The sequence below is a fragment of the Ciconia boyciana genome, chromosome 3 (genome assembly GCF_034638445.1).
Source record: "Ciconia boyciana chromosome 3, ASM3463844v1, whole genome shotgun sequence".
Lineage (NCBI taxonomy): Eukaryota > Metazoa > Chordata > Aves > Ciconiiformes > Ciconiidae > Ciconia > Ciconia boyciana.
Genome location: NC_132936.1, coordinates 92,711,870 through 92,733,630, shown reverse-complemented (window position 1 = coordinate 92,733,630; position 21,761 = coordinate 92,711,870). Strand labels below are relative to the sequence as shown.

Below are 21,761 nucleotides of genomic sequence, written 5' to 3'. Positions count from 1 at the left end.
CACCATCAAACTGTATAACAATTAGCATAACAATTAGTATAACAATTTCCAGTACTCAGGTTTAATCAAGCTAGACAAAAATGTTGGAGACACTCCAACTGTTTTATGGCTTAGGGCATCAAGGATCCTGAGATAGCTTCCCAAATGCCGTCAGATGCTACATCTCCCAGACTTGGAATCCTGGCTTCCTTAACATTCTCCTACTGACCCCAGGAAATTCCACTATAGCAACTCTAAGTCCTCCTCAGCAGAAGAAAAATGCAGCAGCACATCCAAGTTGCACTCCTTCAAAGATCCATGCATCAATAATGATTTCAAATGAAACATCAGCTTTTCAGGATTTAATTACACAGCACGTAATCATAAGTTTTATACATTCCTGGCTGTTTTAGTCAGCAGGACTGTTGTCTGATGGACATATAGAAATGCCTGCTGTTCACGTGTGACAACAAGACTTAACAGCATAAAGATGACAAATGGCTAACAAAACTTTGTAATATGAAGGAAAAAAAATCTTTATATAATCTACAGACCTTTCCTTTGAAAAATTTATTTTTTAAATAAATCCTATTAGCTGACACATTTCAGAATTTTAAAATTTCTTTTTTGTATTTGAAAACTGATCTCTTTGTTTGGAGCAAGATTATTTAATCACTGCCTCAAATTTGCAATAAAAATACTAATCACTAAGTAACACATCAAAACAGTAAATCAAAATTGCTGCTTTATTCACAAATTTGTTTTCTTGTTCTCACAATCCCACTATTTGTAAGTTTCAGTGTCTTCTACGGATGATTTACTTGAGTAAGAACTATTAAAAAACATTATAGCAGTAGCAGCTTTCCATTCATGAACTTCTACATGAAAAACTCCTCAGATCAGAAGTCAGAAACTAGATGTAAGAAAACAGATATTAATTTCAATCTTACAAAACTTGTCATGTTTTTGAAAGAAAGTGACCGTTTAGTACTTGTATATATAAGAGTTTATCTCAAGACTGGCAGATATAAAAGGATTTGTGGTTTATGCATCTAATTTAGAGACGTAATTAGAAAATTATCTCGCTGTACAGTTCATAGAGAGGAACTACAGAAGCTCCTAACTCCTGCCTGTTTCCATCTGATATATAAACAACCCCTATTTATAACAAGGCAGCTCAGAAGTCTTACCTGAGTCTGCTTCATTGCCCGTTCCATTCTGCGAGTACTTCCCTTCTCAAGCTTGGTCCGAAGGAGTAAGGCTGACGTCTGAATGGCCCAGAACTTCGGCTGAGAGAGCAAGCACTGCAGAGAAAAATAACATTTTTTCATTATTTCATTTTAAAAGACACTGAAGACAGTAAAGTTTTTAACATTGTTCTCAAGCATGAATGCTGTTTCCTATTCTGAAAGTCAAATACATGATTGTAGTATTTATTTGATGAACTGAAGCCTGTACAGATTACCTTAATCTATTTGCAATATAAAAGGCGGCCATCAAAACTATTTTCTCCTTCTCAGCTACTGCAGCACTGCGTGTACATGTACCCGTATGGTGCATACACCAAACTGCACAAATTAAAATGGCTACTCAGAATGAAAGGAAAATAAATAATTTGACACTGAGCAGTCTGGCTCAGCCTTCTCCACACCTGCATACTGGATAGCTGTAGACAGCAGCAGGGATCCTACTTCTTAAGGCTGAACAAAAACAGTTCTCTCTTGGCCTCTCCTCATATGCAAGGTGCTCTGGTGGCTGTATTAACAGCACCTCCACATTAAATAGGCTGAAATTGCTAAGAATCTGAAGAATATTAATTACTTTAGAATTTGCCATGACTTGAGAATAACAGCAAGAATTTTTGATGTGTAGCAGATGTACAGGGAATATGGAATAATCTAGGTAAAAAGCTTTCCTAAAGGCACAGTATGCTATCACTTGGAACGCCCTACCCTGATGCCAGGAACTTGGTGCCAGTCTCCAACCACTGATTTTTAGGAAAGCCCAATAGGAGATATGTAGCCAGTACAACTTTGCTATCCCTTAATAACGTACAGACTGCCTGGATTCTTTCCAGTATGGTTTCAGACATAGTATATCATTTTTCTGTTAGATATTCACTTTGAAAAGGGAGACAGCAGGAAAACTTCCTTGCTAATTTATTGACACTACAAATATGATCCAGCTTCTCTGAGAAAATAAATTTGTCTATAGATATTGCAGACTGGAGGAAAAGCCCCACTGGTTTTAATCTTTCCTCTCAAAGATCTCCCAAAGCATTAAAAAGTATACTTTGCTGGTGGTTTGTGTGAAATGCCTGACAAATTTCTGTCATATTGTATTTCTTTTCCCTAGTGTTTTCACAGGAAAGGAAGCAGAAATAAACAAGTGAAAACAAATTCTCTCCAAAACTACAATGGGAAGAGAGGCAACAGCAAATTAAAGCATAAATGAAAGCAGTATGAACTGTTCAGCCACCAAACACTTCAACATCAGCTGATCCTCCCTCTTGTGACCAACAATCTCTGCACTGATTCTTTCATGACTTCTACTCAGTATTACATTAAGAACTACACAAAGGCTTCTATACTGTCCTCTACGTGCTGAGGACCTGAAAATATTATGGGAACACAATTGCAACGTTCTATGTTCTGTGTACTTTCAAGTGCCCTTTTACAAATTAATTACGATCAGTAAATCTGTTAACTGGTCCCAAACCTAGTTCTGAGAGCTCACCTCTCTCCTGTCTCATCATGGGAAGTTCAGTCTACTACCTGGGAAGTCTACTGCCTGGGAAGTCTAGTTCAGCCTACTACCATGGGAAGTTCAGTCTACTACCTAATAGACAAACCCTCCACTGCAGGACACAAGCAAGGCATTCCTAACAGAGGACCCTGGTTTCTGAATTTATTCTTTGGTGGCCATTCCAGGTGGCTGCTAAAAAAGCCTTAAGGGATTGTCAGGGCAAACACTTGAACAATGTTTATTTTAGCTTAAAAACTTATTTTGTGAGAAAGGTTACCTTTTCCCCCATTTTCTCCACTATTGGTATTCTGTCATATTATTTTATTTTTTACTTAAAGGGAATTTTTTTCTCTACTACATGGCGGTAGATACTAGTATTTATTTTTCAAATGAACACAACATCTCTCAAAAGAATAATGAAAACTAAAGGGCTTGACTAATAATGCTCCTAAATATATTTTCAGGTCCAATTACAGCCCTTGTCCAGCAGCAGAGTACTCGTCCCCTCTCTTTGGTCCACCTTAGCAACTGGCACAAGCAGGGCATAGCACAAAGCCTCTGTGTTCATGTCATCCAGCTCTGCAAGAGAACCGGCAGCTCAGGAAAGCCTCTCCTCTGCCACTATGTATACCTCCTACACCACTGTCTAGGCAGTGATTTAAGCAATCATGCTGTATGAAGTGTGTATAAAGTCACATAGGGAGGAAGGAGAAGTGAAGAGAAACAGGGTGGAAGAGCAGCAGAGATACTTATGTTTCACTCCTCTGCAGGAGCAATGACAGCCTTATCTTGAATAACAATCCTGCTTTTTAAAGCTATTCATTAAACAAAATGTAAGGTATACCTGCTGTACAATTACAGAAGAACAATTTAAATTCTCTAACAGTTTTATTGATACAAAAAAGCACTGCAACTGCATAGGACAATGAAAAGCAGGCCTATTCTTCAGTTAAGAAACATGTAATTTTATACTTGTACTGAGCTCAGTCCTGTGCCAGACTGAGCACAGGTCTAATGCTAACCTTTTTATTGCCTAATTGTAACGTTTAAAGCACCACAGATACAAATTAATACATGTATGAAGGGCACAAATGTTTATACTCAAGGGCTGTAAAGAATAATTTCAGAATATGTATCCGTAACTATTAAGCAAGCTTTAGTCTTCTACCCAAAATCTCCACATATTCCAGATAATATTTTCTTGTAAGTCCCAAAGCTTTATATTTCCACCTGAAGCTAAATCTAGACTCTATTAATGAGACTACAGGTTAAAATAAAACATCTGGAAAAACGAAAAACTAAATCAAGGTTATGCAAGTTTTGTCAACATATCTGAAAGTTTATTGTACTGTACCAAAGGCAGCTAAGAAAATTAACAAAATAATTCTAAACCAAAAACATTATTGAGAATCTTCACAAGTCATCCTTGTTCTTACTTCAGGGAAAGAACAATAAAATTAAGAAAAAGAAAAACAATAAAATTAGATGAGGTGAGAAGAAAGGAAAGAAAATAAGGTTATGCAACATTTTCTGCACTGAATGGAATGTTCACACATGGGAAAACTCCTTTCTCCAATTCTTCCCCACAATTTTTCCTACAAACAAGAACCCTTGTCCTGGTTTCGGCTGGGATAGAGTTAATTTTCTTCCTAGTGGCTAATACAGTGCTGGGTTTTGGATTTAGGATGAAAACAATATTGATAACACACTGATGTTTCAGTTGTTGCTAAGTAATGCTTACACTAGTCAAGGACTTTTCAGCTTCCCATGCTCTGCTGGGTGCACAAGAAGCCAGGAGGGAGCACAGCCAAACTGGCCAAAGGGCTATTCCATACCATATGACATCATGCTCAGTATATAAACTGGGGGGAGTTGGCTGGGGGGGGGTGGGTCACTGCTTGGGGACGGGCTGGGTGTCAGTCGGCAGGTGGTGAGCAGTTGCATCACTTGAGTTTTTTTCCTTGTGTTTTGTTCCTCTCTCTCTCTCTCTCTCATTGTTTTCCTTTTCATTACAATTTTTATTATTATTGTTGTTGTTGTTATTATTATTATATTTTCTGTCAATTATTAAACTGTTCTTATCTCAATCCACAAGTTTTCTTACTTCTGCTCTTCAGATTCTCTCCCCCATCCCACCGGGAGGGAGGGTGAGCAAGCAGCTGTGTGGTGCTTGGTTGCCAACTGAGGGTAAAACCACAACAACTCTTTATATCATCCTCTCCCATCATTTCAAAGTGTAGAAAGGAGATTACCAAAACATTACACAAACCAGAATATTTCATTCAGTATATCATCCTTATATGATATTGGAATGAACAACATGATCCTCAAAAGTCTTAATAACAAGGTAGTAAGTAGTCTGTTATCATACAATACCTTTATAATATCCCCAATACCACGTAAGAACGAAACGGCAAGTAATACCTGAATTGTGAGATAGGTGCACATTACTAACGACACCCAGATCAAACCCAGTCACATGAGTTCTGCCAAACCCAGGCTGACTTTCAGGCACCATTAATGAATTATTCAGCCTCAACATTATCCAGAATTTAACCTAGGTGATATGCACTTCCTGATCCCTCTGATAACTTTCTGTTAGAGAAACAGAGAAAGAATGGTTGCCTAATTTGCAATGTCTATACAAAATTCAGAACAAGCTAGCAAGAACCTTCAAGGAAGCTTGTGCCATTGGTATTTCATATGCACACATACATACAAATGTATCTGTATATTATTTATGAAGTTGCAATGTCTGGTTGTAAGGAAACTACACACAGAGAAATCAGCCTGCAGCTTAAAACCAAGAGTGTAATATATTCAAGATAAAACAGAAAAGTTAACCAAAGAACCCTGGGAAAGCTGGGACACACAGAGGAGCATTACACAATACTGTAAGATGTCCAACTGACAACCCAAACCAAAACAAAGTCTTCTGAAGGGCAGATGAATAAGACTGTATCAGTCAGCCACGACTTATAAAAGGTATAGGTTGTTCAGAGCAACTCTTCTGCATTACTCCATCTGCTATTTTAAAAAGTAGGACTTCCTTTAGGAATTCTTTCTGATAGCAAAGTCAGGAAGAGCTTACATGAGCTTACTAGACATGATAGACAAGCTGGAACAGGTAAAGATGATCCTTGTTAACTGCAGTTCTAAATAATTTGAATATTTTCTGATTTTTCCTTATTATAAGTCTATGCTTTAAGTAAGCCCATTCTTTTATTCTTGTACCTTGATCACTGATAAACTATCAGTAGCCTAGGAAACTACTACAATCGCTATGACGGAGCTATCATTTGAAAGTGGACTTTCAAACTCTGAGCACTTTTAATTGCAACCAGTTGTGGAATTCCCAAGAGTTTGCACATCAGTCCATCACTGAACCAAAAATATTCTGCTTATTGGCCAAATTGCCAGGATGTGGTGAAATGACTTACTTTAAGGCACAGGCATGAGGCACCCTGAGGATTGCTCTGTTCCTCTGTCACCGCCTCCAAAGAAATGACCTTTTGTTTAGATTCGCTCAGGTATTTGCTAATATATTTTAAGTTACAAACAAACAAACAGAAAACACTGGGAGGGATTTAGAAAAAATGAAAAAAAACCCAAACAAACAAAAAAAAACCCCCAAAACCCTTTCTAGTTTCTTTTCATTACCAATTTCAGTTAACATACTTCAGCAGCTTTGTTGTCTGCTTTTCCAAAAAGCCACACATAATTAAGACTTCCAAATTACTTTTGTGGATTAATTCGTGTCTATTTATCATTAGTCTTGCTTCATATAACCAGGTATATCATTATATTATGATTTGCATGAATTCATTCAGATAATTAACATGAAAATGTTACTTCTTCAATATAACCAAAGGCAAAATGACAACCTTGTAACTCATTCTATGCTTCTCTGTAAGATGAGAAAATGCTGCGGCTTCTTTTCAACATCCTATATTGTGCACAGTAGTCAGGTGAGTACATTAAAAAAACTAGGTAGAGGCATATGACTAAGGCATGAACAGGCAAAATTCTTGGTTCTTGCAGTTGCTTTGCAGACATATCTGTTAATCTCTGCTGAAGGACTCTATCACTGAAAGCTACCTTACAAGTACTTAATTTGTTTTTAAGTATACAGCAAAGGATTCTTTGACATAAAAAGTTCTGTGGAATTTAATCCTAAGAAACAAGAGAAGAAAATTAGTATGAGATTAGGGAGAATTTGATTTTGTTTTCCACAGTCTCATCCAAATAATCTGATGCTTAAATTTCTGTGTAACTAAAGCAAGTTTTTATTTTAAAAAAGTCATGTTCAAATGACACTTGTTTAATTTGAAATTTTTTTAAGTTTCTCCTAGCACTGAACTGGTGACAAAAAAGAAAATGAAATAGAATTTAAAATAATTGACTTATGGAAAAACCTGAAAGATGCCACATTATTGTGGAAAAGTTTCTTTAAATTAAATCTACCTATTTTCAACAGAATAGTATTTTATAAAAGATACTCCTTGCAATTCTGAAAAAAGTATGCACAGGAAACTTTGCCCTGGGAAGTAGTCAGGTGAACTTTACAAAACTATTTCTAATTGCCTAAGAAAGATTGAGGCAAGCCAAGGCCCAGAGAGAAACAAAAAGAATACAAGTTTTGAGAAATGTCCTTAGAATATCAACTCCTCTATCAATTGAGCTTGAACGCAGATGATTTCCAGTAGTACTGGCAGCTTCTGGCTGAAATGGGATTTGTAACTTTAAACAGTAAGTCTGTTAGAACTCTATAAGGTAAAATAAAGTACATTTGTGACTAAGTGGTTTCCAATACCAGTGCATTTTTTATGTTATATTGAAAAGCATAAATATCAAGAGGATAAGAAAAATATTAAATTTCTAGTTACAATTAAGCAGTAGAACCATGGCTTGGCAACAAAACAACCCAGTCAACATGACCACTTCTTGCTTCTCTGCTTGGGGTATGAACACGTAAATATTTCCTGTTTGCTGAAACAGAGCAAGTAGCTTCTCTGTTCAAATCCAGCATACATACCCATCCTGCTGTACATGCCCATCCCAAAGATTTAAAAATAAATAAGAATCAAAAGAAGATCTGATTATATATCATCACCAGCAAACACATAACGCTGAGGTTTCACAGATCTCAAATTTCTCCTGGTAGTGCTTTTATTCTTATCACAACACTAAACAGTTTACTAATCCTTCAGTGACCAGAAATTAAGAGGAAACCACAATAACTATGCACATACACAAAACCTCACAATATAATAAATACACAACTAAGATTACTGTTTTCTAAATAGGCAAAAGGTAAGCTACATATTCTACTAGACAAGAAGTAGCATTTGATGTTTAAGCAGATTTAAATATATATGTCAAAGGATTGTTTTTAAGCACAGAATGCTGTTCTTCTGGTGAATATAAATATTTCAATGCAAAAAAGTTACTCAGCAACCACCTAAAGGAATGCTATGTCCTTTTATCTATATGTAAAAGTTTGTATTTCATAATTATCACAGCACGTGTGCTCTGTATTCTCAGAGATGAAATTGCCAATAAACTTAAAAATGCACTTAGAATTACAGAACGTTGAATAACAATTGGAATAAACAGGTTTTTGTTTTTGATCCACCATTGTCCTCAGTTCAGTGCTACCCCAAGATTTTTCCTCTTTTTATTTCCCATCATGGTGTTATACACAAAACCTTTCTATAATTACGTATCATTCATATTGTTATATATAATGATATATAATTACTGTATGTAAATCTCTATATGTATTACTGTATCACTGTGTTAAAATTGAACCCTTAAACTAAAATGTGTATCTGTAAATCCCCATCTAATTCACCCCAGACAAACACTAAACACTATCATTTTGGAGAGGTTATGGTTTTTTTCATACTAACAGGGGAGCTCCTCTGGTCTCTTCATAAACCATCAGTTTATTGAAATTGAATAATCTGAAGTTCAAATGGAAACGACTCCCATTCCTATGATACTCCAGTTCTCTGAGAGTATCACCTTAACGCATGACGACTTGACTTTAGGCTCAAATTCAAACATAACCCAACATAAAAAATAAAAATTCCTCTTGGACAGTGAATTGGAAAAGGTGGCAACAAAACACAATACACCAAATTCAAGCCTACTGACTTCACTGCTTGTACATGAGAAGTTATTCTAACAGATTCTGCACTGCAATCCTCAATTTATATAAAAACATCATTACTACATAATAGTTCTGAACAAACAACAGTGGTTAACTTGGGAACAAACAAACAGGATACCAAAGCAAATTATTTCAAACCATCTGCTCATCGCAGCTTCTGTCATCTACAACCACTCACTGCAGACAACATTCCCAAATAATAATTTTGGAATTTACACTAATCAGGGTGGTAATTCGAGCACCTATAAATTTCTCACCTTCCTAAGTATTATCGACAAGAAATATTTGATTGCGCATGTCAATGGTTGGATAAGACCCACTAAACTGAAAAAACAAATTTTGGGCATCTGTTCAAGACAGCAAACCTTCAGGTAAATAAACTGTTAATCTCTAGAAACATTAGGATTGCTTTAGGCACAAGCAATTATAAGATATAAGGCTGTATATTCTCCAGTCACGTTTTATTTGCTATGAACACCTTTGTATTTTCTAAGGCCCAACAAGACAAAAATTACATTAGGGTTTCACTCCAGATGATTCTTGTTACAATTTGACAAATTCTAATCCTATTTGGCATAATTATGTCCTTAGAGAGCAACACAAACAAGGTAACAGAAACAAACAAGGAAAATAGTATTTTCATACCTTGAGAATGCACGGCTTCCATGAATCTTATGACAGTGGGTGGATATATTTAGTGGTTAGCAGGTAGAAAGGCAGAGAAGAAAAGGTAGTCTGTAATTTATCCAGTAAATCTAGTTCCTAGCATGGACTAGCTAACAGACGTAGTAGATTGCTCTTTCTTTGTTTAAGATCTAAACAGAGGGAATACTCGCATTAGCGTGTATTCTACTCCACGTACATCTCTCCTCCTGAAGGTCAAAAGAATTGCTCAGACATCAAACAAACATCAAAGGTCCTGCTGATATGTTTTAACAATTACTAAAACCTGTGCTGTATATGCCTTGACGCATCTGTTTAATGTCACACTTTCACTAAACACTGAAATCTATTCTACACTTAAAGTCACTCTAAGGGTGATTTGGACTGGAAAATCAAAATATTACCAACTCAGCCTGCAAATTAAAAGTGTATATACATCAACACAAAAGCAACTGTTTTCAAAATTTCTGTTTTTTTCCTATTAAACAGACAGTAATTTTAGCTAGCAACTGACCACATCTTTTTCCATATGGCTTCGACAACTATAATTTTTTTTTCTTAAAACCCAACAATATACACACTCTTTGGACTTACAGAATACTAATTGATCAAACTAATTGATCAAACAGTCTTAGGGCAAAGCTATCAAGACAAGGATAATTTACATTTTCTTTGCAAACAGCGCAACTTGTATTATACACTTAAAATGAATTATAGTTCAGGCATTATTCCAAGTCCTGTGTTAGTGTTTCTTTTTCAGTGTTGCATGGGGAAAATGTGTTATTACTTGGTTAGGTCTTAAATATTTTCTTGCCTAACAGTATCTAATATAAATTCTACATGGCACCGTTAGCGTATTAAGCCAAGACCTTTGCACTGTAACAAGAAAACAAAAAATTATGCAATGCTTGAGCCTGTATGACATGCATTAGCAGAAGTTCTGTATTTTCCTTTATTAGGTCTTTCATTGATTTTAATGAGTTGGTACATCAAGACAGCATGTTACAGAGTCAATCATATGATCACTTGTGATTTTTTTTTTTAAGGTCTCTTCCAATTATCATGATTTAAATGCTACCTTCTTTTTAAACGAATTGTGTCTGACTGTCAGTTAGGTAAACCAGAGAGACAGGCAGAAATCCTGAAAGTATTAAAATGACAGAGGAGAAGATTTACTTTCCTGCACTGGCTGAGACATCAGCATGTGCACAGTCCCATTTTCCACTACTGCTTTAATATTCCATATATATTTCAGTAGGTTTAGACCACACATTCAGCATATTTTTTCCAAAGTCTAAAGCTATTCACTCAACTGTGTGACAAGGGTTTATTTTGGTCTATAAAACTAATCCTGGGACTGTACAACTAAAATAGCTTTTCACCGCAACAGGTGTTAGCTGATCATGAACAGAGCTGGGCTTAAAGCTCTTAGCCGCAGCCATTAGAAATACCTCTCGGTGTTAAAAAGTCAAGAGCAAGGCCAAAACACCATCAGTGATCCGCACCAAGGGACTAGTTTAATTAGAATGGTATTTTTAAAATTCGCTTTGTCTAGTCTTGTCTGGTAGCCTCGGCACTCAAGTTGTAACATTACATCATTGTAAATACAGAGTACCTTTTGTTGAATTTGACTGCTAAAGCAAGATGACACTATATGATTTTTTTACATTTTTGTATACTTCGATGCGTTTAAATTAGATTCTTTCACATATATAATTTCACAGTCTTGGCTAATTGAATGCATTTGAAATAAAACATTAATTCTGATAATTTTAAAATGAAATATATGTACACACACACACACACAATGGACAGTTCCTTTTTTCCCCATCTGCAGATATGAAGAGTTGTTACAAGTTTCCTTTTTGTCTGTCCACACTTTATAAAGCAAAATGTATGCAAAGATGTTAAAAACCTCTTAGTTAAACAGTTAATTATTTAGACTATACTGGACTGATTTAGAAATGAATGCTAGACTCAATATAGCAGCAATTACGTTGCACTTACCTAAATGCAATTTAAAGTTCTTAAGTATCTCATTTAAACTCAGTTTGCAAGTGACTGACTCTCTCTGGAATTTATCACATTTGAAGGTATGTTAAATACAATATAACTCAGTAGCTGGCTTAATCAATTCAAAAGTTAGAAGGGAAGACTGGAACAAATTTTCTTCTCACAAGACTTACAAAACATTTTAGTAGTGTATACAAGAAGGCTAAGATCATTCCACTTTAACTGTATTTTCCACAGCTTTTTTTTACCCCACTCAAATAGTGTTCTGTAGCAAATGGGTAGCTCTTGATAACATCCACCCAAAGGAATCCTCATATTCCATCCTTCTTATCACTGAATATATTTCCCCTCCATGGCACTGGTTTTAAGCAGTAACTCTTACTCCTTCTGATATCTACCTTGCAAAGAACAGCTTCTGGGCAATTATTTATGCTAGGTCAGCTTGGAAATTGTGCTGGCTTTTGTGCCATCTCTGTAGTATCTAGGACTTCAAGGAATAAAAAATCAGGCAGGAAAGCTTGGGAGTTAGCCCCCCGGGTCTTTTTATACAGGTAGCCATGACAGGAAGGTTCCCCACAAAGACCATTTTGAACAAGCATCAATCCTAAGGGCTCCCTGAGAAAGCCTCTTACTCTCCATTGACTTTATGAATGAAAGAAGGTTCCTAGCTTATGCACATCAGTTAGATGCCCAACTGAGGTGCTTATTGCCAATGAACCCTCTAGACAGGTTCTCAATAATTTTATTGTATCTTCCACTCTCAAATCTCATTTGGTTCCCTTGAGTTTGTCACGGGGCTGCAGACAGCTCTGGAATGACTGTTTCATCTGGGTGGTGGAAAAGATACGCTCTAAATCAGACTTTCTCTATAGACCACAGATTTCAAAGTGAAAAAAACCTAAGGTGTACCTTGCATCCTGCTACAGTTTTTAACTCAAGGCAAAGACCAAATAGAGAAAAATGTAAGTGCACAGATTTAACCAGTTTCAGTATTATGCTAGCTGGTATGCTAGCAATAGATGTAAGGGAATAAGAATCAGTAGTTCCATTATTAAAGTGAACTGTCTCTTTAAAAAGAACAAAACATGCCATTGTATACAACTCTTCTTAATTTCCTCTAAAGACAGACAATTAGTTATATTTCTGTAGAAGGCACTATAAAAGCCAGGCAAAGAAAGTCAAGAATAATTTGCATTAAAAGGACTACACATTGTCTCTTTTCACTGAAGATATTAGAAAGGATTATTGAAAACAGAATCATGAGTGAATTTTTTGCAAAATAAACGCATCTGCTACTTTCAAAAGTTCAACTCTGCCAAAACATTGCAAAGACTATAATCTGTTATCTGCTCAAAGATACTGTGTTACTATCCTCATCAGAAATATCAAGACACTTCAGTATCTTTCTTCAGTTCTCTCTTCTACCTATCATTAAAAGAAAGCATTCTTTGTTGAAAAAAAACCAACACAGCTGCTTCTCAGCAACAGAGTAACATTACTCCATATTCACTAGCATCCTTTTCCTTTGTTCAGTCAATACTCAGGCTCAGCATACTCAGCTGACAATATGGCTAGAAATCCTGATGGGGAAAAAGGACGACTTCCCAAAAGAAAATATCCTCAGACTTCACAGCTTGTTTGTTCATCTTGTTTTCTCTAGCAAAGGCAACATAGGTAACATTCAGGTAAAATGAGGCTGCCTTACCTCTTCTTGGTTCTTGTAAGTATCATTAGTCAGGAGAACATCCAACTTCCCTTTCCATTCTCCATGACTGTCTCATTTGAAACCTGAAGTCATCCCTAGGCCAGCTCTCCTCTGCAGTGAATTTTATTTTTGAAGGACAGGGAGTGAAAAGAAACATATGAAAGGCCTACATCTGCTGCTTTTACTAAGATATAAAAATGTTGTTCTGTAAAAGGCTGCATCTTTCTTTTTCCCTCCTTCTGCTTCCATGTACACTTCCTCACCCGCAGAAGGAATACCAATCAAAACAACTCTCTCCCCCCCTCTCCTGAAGTACACTTCTCAGTAGCGTACAGGGAAATGGTTAAGCACTTGTTAGAACAATGTTTATGTCCAAAGCTCAGTCCATATCTGTTTCTTCTTCTTCCTGCTATAGTCTTTACGTCTTCTGAATACACATCAAGAATTTCCTGAGCTGTCTCAAGTTGGATGTTTCTATGGTTTTTCTTGGAAAATTTCCTGTCTCACTCCATAACCCTGTGACTCAGAAACACACAAACACTGTCTGTATTAAGAAAATGAAATTAAAGGGGGTCATTTGATGCAGAAATAGGTATACTGGAATCTGATCTCTAGTCAGAAGTAGAAGAAACACAAACACGTGATTATCTTTCCAGGTAGCTGTGAATGCAGCTCTGCAGATAAAACTGAAATGGCGGCCCAGTGTCCCCTACATTACACACTTCACAGAGAAAAAGGTCAAAGAAAACGAGCACTAGAGAAACATTCCCTTGCAAGGGAAGCCTCATATGTGCTACAGAAAAAGCTATGTGAAAGGAGTACAAAGATTTATGCTTACTGAAGAATTTTCAGTGGAAACAATAAAAGACTTAAAGAAAGCTTTGTATGGATTTAAACATAACAGAAACACAGAAAAGCAAGCTCACATGAGCTTGCATGGAACAAAAATAAAACAAAAAGTAGGGAGACACTTATAGTGTGCTATAAACATGATTCTTTGATTCTGCATAATGCAGTCTGTTATTTAACTTGCATGCATGCAGGTATGTAACTTTCAGAGAGACATATGGAACGAACAAAAAATCACAATTCAATGTAATTTTAGACATTTTGGAAAAAACGACTCAAATCAGGTTCTGCTAGGAAAACGTTTTAATGCTTTTTTCCCCTTAGGGTTTTCCACTTTCTAATAATAGTACAAAGGTATTATTTGAGTGTCAGATTATTTGTTCAGTTCTACTTATACATCCAAACTGCAGATCTATCCTGGATGTCCAAAATTATTTAAATTTTATTCCACATTAACAGGCATCAGTGGGCTGATACTTAGCAAGTTTCTAAGAGCTTAATGCTCTGCAATGATACTAAGTGGTATACATATTGTATCCTGTTGTAAGAGTTAAAAAAAGAATAATTTTTCATGCTGTTGCTTAAGCTGGTTTTGGGGTTGTATTTTGGTTTGTTTTTTCTTTTCATTTTGAGAGACTATTTAAGTTCAGAAGTAAGTTTTCCTTGGAGGTTCTCATTTTTTTTTAGGAGAAGGAAGAAACTAGAGAAGAAAAGGAAATGTCATGAAGAAAGAAGATACTGTTTTATTTAAAGAAATCTGCTTTCAATGACTAGCAAAGGGTAAACCACATAAGATATGGCTCCTATTTTCACTTAGAATGGAGTCCAGCCATGTTACTGACACTTGCTCTGTTGCGCCAAACATATCACTTATTCTGTGTTATGCTGAAAACAACTTCAGCCAGATTTGACTGTAGTAGCATTGTCTTTTTCAGGTCTGTGGTTTGGACTTACTCCTGAAACAGCATAAGTACAGACTTCCACACCACATCACAGTATTGCATTTATTTCCTAAGGCCCAATCTCAACAGCAATAAATCACGTTTTTGGATTCAAAAGACTAGACTTTAACTCTTTGGTACCAATGATAAGGATTTCCCTAGGTATTAAACAGTGAATTTCTCGTTTTAACTGCACAGCCTCAGGAATTTCACTGTCTATGCCAAAGTTCTGAACACATCATGTGCTCTTTTGATAATATCCTGAAAAACAGAAAAGCACATTAAAGAAATTGCTGTCTGCACAGGGAGTAAAACAGTGAATTTGATTTGAGAATGGCTAGATATCGTATTTTAAAGATAGACAGTTTCAGGACTATATGCAGTGGTACATGCTGTCTGAGAACTTGCAATCTGTTTAGCCTCAAGACAAATAAAGCAAATGACTGAAAAAAGGGTGAAAGACAGAAAATCGGTGCCAGTGGAGAATATTTTCTAACTTGTTCCATTCAGATCAGCCATGTGGGAGAAGAAACATGCCCTACCCCCCGCTAGGTATTCCCTTGGAAACTATCACAGTAGGCTTTTAAATCCCCTGCCCTGCTTGCTCCACCCCACCCTCAGCCTTGCCTCTCCTCTGACAAGGAGCATTTTTGGAATAGACAACGCTATAGGTTAACTTATCCTCTGCAGACAGAAATTTATTCCTCAGGGAGACAGTTATGACTTTTCATCTTTTCATTTCTAGTACTTCTGCCTGTGGCTACAGACAAGAACCATGACTTGTGAACACTTTATTTAGGTTGGTCAACTCTTTCTAAGCATGGTTGGTTTTTAAGTAGTACTTCTTACTCAGCAAAATCCAGATAAGACTACACATTAAGGTTCTCGTTTCTTCCTTTCTGTTTCTCTGCTTGTTTGACCTGTCCAGGGCAAACTCAATGTTTGCAGCACTCCAGACCACTGGAAAAATCCCTTAGGCCTGACAGATCCTGCATCCTATGGAACTGCCCCAGGGCGGTGGGATTTGTCTGTTCTGCCTGCCTATTTGCACTTATGAGCTCACTACTATGTTTTTTCCATCACTATGTTTTTTCCATAGACTGCCAGTGATGCTTCCTGTTTATTTGGTCTATCAACAGCCTCTGGAAGAATACTGCTGTATATACTGCTGCTATCCGATGCAGCATAAATTCTTACTCTAACAGAAACTTTTGTCTTTACTTTTGCAATGATAACTTCAGGACAAATATCAATTTACAATAATTATCCTTAAAATATGTTAACTGAGTATCTTTTGCAGGAAGAGAATGTAGGGTAGCAAAAATACTGGTTCTCAGACAGATTTGGAGCACAACTATAAAAATTATACGACACAATGGAGCCTTAAAAGCTCCCTTCACATCCTCAGTAAAAGGCATAAAATTATCTTCTTGAAAAGAACCAATTTAAATGTTTCCATAATTTCAAAACTTTAAGATTGGTCAATGGCACAACAAGAATACTTTAACAGTTGCATACAGTTTTTACATTACAAAAATGCTATTTGTGAACCCATCTTATAATGATGTTAACTAGTCAAAATCAGCTATCACATTTTTCTCCGTAACAGGAACAGCCAAAAAAATTCAGGAAGAATTACATGCCTCACCAGTGATTTATAGTAAGGCTGACATGGACTTTATTATTAAGCCATGTCAGAAGAAAGTATAGAATTTCTATGAAACATCTTCACAATCTTCAGTCTGTAAGAACAGCTGTCTAAAAGAACGGTGAGGCACAGCAGAGGAAAATCCACACAATGTCAGAGAGGAGTCTACAGGGAGTGTGTCATACCTGGTTTTCCCCTGTTTTGAATGCCAACATCCACCACAGGAATTCTGCCTACAACAGTCTCTACTATTCAGCACTCTACATATTGCCATACTTGGTGTTCACAAATGAGTGTAACATGTTGAATGCAAGGCATGCCTCAATTACTCTTTGGTGAGCTAAGTGGATAGGGTCAAAGTCTGGAGATGACAATTTCCATGAGAGTTCTAGGATGGTCTCAGCAGTTTCCCAGGAAAAAGCATATTAACAAGTCTTGATGTCCATTAAAAAATATTTGAGTTCTGATTTCTTCCAGTTCCAGACTTCACCAGCAAAAGTATTCTGTCTCTTTAAAGAGCTACTGTTCCCATTGCATGCAATAGGATCAAGCTGCTGGAGGTCACCAGCAGCCCAGCTTTAAACCTTATGTGCAAAAGTTTAGTTTCCAGGAGCAAAACAAAGCTGCAGCTACCTTCCTTTCAGAGACTGAAGACAAGACACAATGGTCCTGAAAGAAGACTAACTCCTTAAGCAACAACCCAAAGTGAGGAAGGAAAGGAATAAACATAGGGTCAGAAATATGTGAGAAAGAAAGGAATTAGGGAAGATGAGAGCAAGAGTGAAAGTCAGATAAACAGGAGGTGAGAGCTGACAAAGGAGGGCTGAGGTGAATATGGCATGGATGAATAAACAAAAAGGGAAGCTGACATAGGCACAAGTGACTAATATTGGGGGGGGGGGGGGGGAGAGTGAGAGACTGCTGGGGAGCACAAAAGAAAATCCTGTCTTGGTGGGCAAAAATGAGTAACGTTCCTAAATCTGACAGAGTTGTGTAGAGAGAAACTCTACTCTGAATATATTTATTAGAGACCAAAGGCAATGTCTGGGATGTGCTTAGACTTCAAAGAAGTTAAAAGCATGAGCTGTAAGGGATTAAGATTCAAACACAACAGTCTAATACATGTCCAGTTGTATTATGCACATAAACAACAGCAGTCATTAAAGTAACTGTGAAAATTGGATGAAGAAGCTACAAGACATTTTATTTAGACAAACAAAAGAGGCAATCTTATTAGTTATGCACCTCCAAGCTTCGCATTTTCCCAGCTCTGTTAGAGATTCAACACACACATAAATAAACGTTTGCCTACTATTACATAAGAGAAAGATACAGAATACACAGACAAATAAATACACACACTTCAATTCCTACACAATAAGCTGTAGGATGAGAAATATGGCCTTATTTCAGCAACTAAATGACCTGCTTGCTTTCTGAATCTTACTACTAAGCTATTAAACAGCTTCGAACCATGCAAGATGTTCAAAACAATAAAAACTATTTTCTAAACATACTTCCTTCCTTTATTCTAAAACTGAATGGGTTTCCACTGACATATATTAAACTAAAAAGCAAAGAAAACATACTCAGTTTTAGCCAATTATAAATACAAACCAGGTACGATACTAATTTGGGGGAATGCAAATACATATGCTGTGTCTCTCTGAGTGTTATAATTTTAAAATCAAACATCTCATTTTATAGCACAGAAAGATCTTTCACAGTCTATTTAGAGAAATCTGTAAAAGTTATTTTCTCTCTCATCTTTTGTCTAGACTAGATAGAAGTCATTGTAGAATGTGTTGGCCAACATATTCTGACAAATGTACTGAAGAAAAATCAAGCTGACACAAGACATGAAGTCTTTCAAGAAAAAAGCCCAAGCTCCAATTTAATTAATGCAATACATGCAACACATACTTAAGGATAATATAGACAAGGCAGTAAAGTCTTCTCAAATATGTCAAAATATACTGACTAATATTAGTGTCATGATTTTTATTTCAGATCAGGAAAAGCCTCAAATCTCAGCTTCAGATAGGAAAACATTAAATAGTTTAAATATTTTTAAAACATTTTTGCAAATTGAAACAAATAGAACATGATGCTTTTAAACATTTTATTGGCATTTATTTGAATAGTGTTCATAACTAACAGCTCTACTTGCCATGATTAATGCAGCCAATCCAAACATCTCAAAAGTATTTATACCATACCATATTATCATATATGCTAAGCATATAAATTATACACAGGAAAAAAGTCTGAATTTTCTCACAGTAAACATGAGACTCATTTATTATATACATTGCATGAACAGTCCACTAAATGAGCTGGTATTGTTTCTATTTCCTGATGCAGTGAGCTAACCTTCATAAACAGAATGTGAACCTTTCCTATTCATGTATTCGCACAACTGGAAATTAGTTTTCATACAGGTCACAAACACTTCATGCAAATTACTTTAAGAAATTTTCTTGCATATTTGATATTACAAATAATTATTCAAAATAACAGTTTGCTTATCAGTACGTAAGTTATCCTAGTAAAACTGTATTTGTGGAAGAAAAAAAAAGCGGAGTGATGGGGTCTGCTGGCAAGAATACACGCTTTTTCCCCCCCCTTTAGTCATAATGTGCTGTTTAGTACATTATCAGTACTAGAATTCAGGCATTCTGTAAATACAAATAAAATAAATGTGCATACAACCTCCATGCAGATGTATTTAAATGTTTCACAGATTAGTTTAATCTTAACATCTTAATTTCTGGTCAACAGCACTTGAAGACTGCACTTTACTATTTAAACTTGCTGCTTTTAATAAAAGACAAGAAAGGAAATATTGTAGAAATGCCAGAATCGGAGCTGCTTAACTTTCATCCTTAGGTATGATAGATGGCACCATGCTTTTCCACAAGATACTGAAGTCAACTAACTACTTCTACAAGGGCAGCACACTGTGCAAAAACATACCCAAGATGACTGCTGAACAGAACGAGGCTTACTCAGATGAGGACAGCTAAGCATGCAAATGGATATTTTGCTAAATCTAAGCTATAAGTGTTTGTTTAGGAAAATTTTTCAAAAATAGGTAAAAAACTCCAAATCTTTCCCCTTTACATCTCCTTTCAAAAGCCCATGGTTTATAGACTTAGAACATAATTAAACATAATTTTTCCCACAAAAGTCTTAAATTGACGTTGAGTAAATCCCCAGAAGAAAATACCAATTAGAAATTCCTTCCAGTAGCTTGGCTACCTAAAACTTCAGGATTAAAAAGATCAAGGGGGGGGGGGAGAATCATTGGAGACATTTCATTTCATCCCTAGTTTTGGGGCAATAGAAAAAGAAATTCATGCAGAAGCAGGGTAAGATAAATTTATTTCTTACTGAGTTCATCTTATATTTTTCCCAAAGCAGCTAGAATAGAAGAATAGCTATAAATTGACTGCACCTGTTTTTCTTCAAAAAAAAAAAACCAAAAAACAACAAACCCTACAACAAAACAGTGACATTTTAATGATGATAAATGAAACAGTATCAGATGTGCAAACTTCAGACACCTTGCGGGGGGAAGAAAAAAATACATACTTCATGACTGCAATCAAGGACTATGGCATTCTAATCAAACCTATCCTAAATTGTGTAATAAGTCAAAAAAATTCTGTTACTTTTTCAATATTTCATCTTTAATATAGACCAGAAAGAATGTTTGGGGTGCTGATATATGTTCTACTTCCAGTCCAAATTACAGACACAATACGATCAGAGAAAATTAAACTCAGTCGCTTAGAGACAGTAGCAAGTTGACCAGTGAACATGAATTCAACCACCCTCATTTTTTCAGATGCTATCGAACAAGCAAGATTAGAGTAATATTTGAAATGTTGGGTTAGGAAAAAAACAAATGAAAGGACAATACTAAAACTAAGCAGAGGAGATGAGGGTAAGACATGAGGACAGCTACATAAACTTTAAGAATAATTCTTCCTCACATATGGTAAAAGAACAAAAAAGTAAGTTTACTTTGAAAAAAGGGAGACTTGGATTTACCCCTTATGTAGTCCATCTGCCCCCTCCCCAGCCAAACACGCAGATCAGTAGAATATAAATCACTAAAAAAAAAAAGTGACTGCTAGTACTGATAACACATGAATTGAACTGATCATCAGCATATTGTCAAAAACGGACTATTAAGCACTGCACAGCGTAGTGAGAATGTCTTATTTCCTTCAGATGATACCTCAGACAGCATTTTGTTGAAGAGGGGGTTTAATTTCATCTTCTTGTTGCAACAAAATCTTTCTTGCTGAAGTAAATTATAATAGTTATAACTGGTGAAGGACAGAAGAGGGGGAAGGGAAGCCTGTGACACGTCAACTGGCTGTCAGAGAGGTTGCTAGAAAAAAATAAGTGAGCTGCTGATAGATAAAGAGGAAGGAGGAGGGGGAGAAGAAAGGCTGCTGTGGGAAAAAATGTTACTAACTGTCATCGCATTTGCCTGCTTAACTTCTCAAACCCTTAGACAAGCAAATAATTTATTAATATTTAAACATGATTTTCATGTTCTCTTACCACTGCAGTTTCAGTGAGACCACTGAAATCTATAGCTTGAGTAATTCTGTACAGGTTATATGAAAGAGCAGACTATTCTAGAAAGGAAAGGCTATCCCAAATTTCTTCCTGCTCAGAAAGGCACACAATAAATCAGAAACCATCTCCTGTAAGATACGATGCAAGTAGAGCTGTGGATCCCATGGACTCAGGGAAGAATGTAGACCACAGAGGAGAACAAAGTTGGAAGGGATGAAAGTGTCAATTATGTTGAAATCTGATATTTTGTAAAATAAAACAACTTCAAACAGACTGTTACTTAATCCCAGTTTTGGAATGGAATGCAAGCTTCCCCCCTGCCCCGCAACACATGTACTACAGCACCCAGTTACTTTACCCTAAAACATCTAAATGCATACAACAGCAGCAAAAAGAACTGACAACACTACGTTAATTTCCTATCCACAATACATTGTAAACATAAGT

General features: G+C 36.2%; 1 protein-coding gene across 1 annotated transcript in view; it reads right to left on the bottom strand.

Moving 5' to 3' along the window:
- TTC27 (tetratricopeptide repeat domain 27) overlaps positions 1–21,761 on the bottom strand; it is a 134,442-nt gene that overhangs the window by 58,334 nt on the left and 54,347 nt on the right. Inside the window, exon 10 of the mRNA XM_072856610.1 lies at positions 1,170–1,283. Coding sequence (XP_072712711.1) covers positions 1,170–1,283 — 114 coding nt within the window. The remainder of the gene's footprint in view (positions 1–1,169; positions 1,284–21,761) is intronic.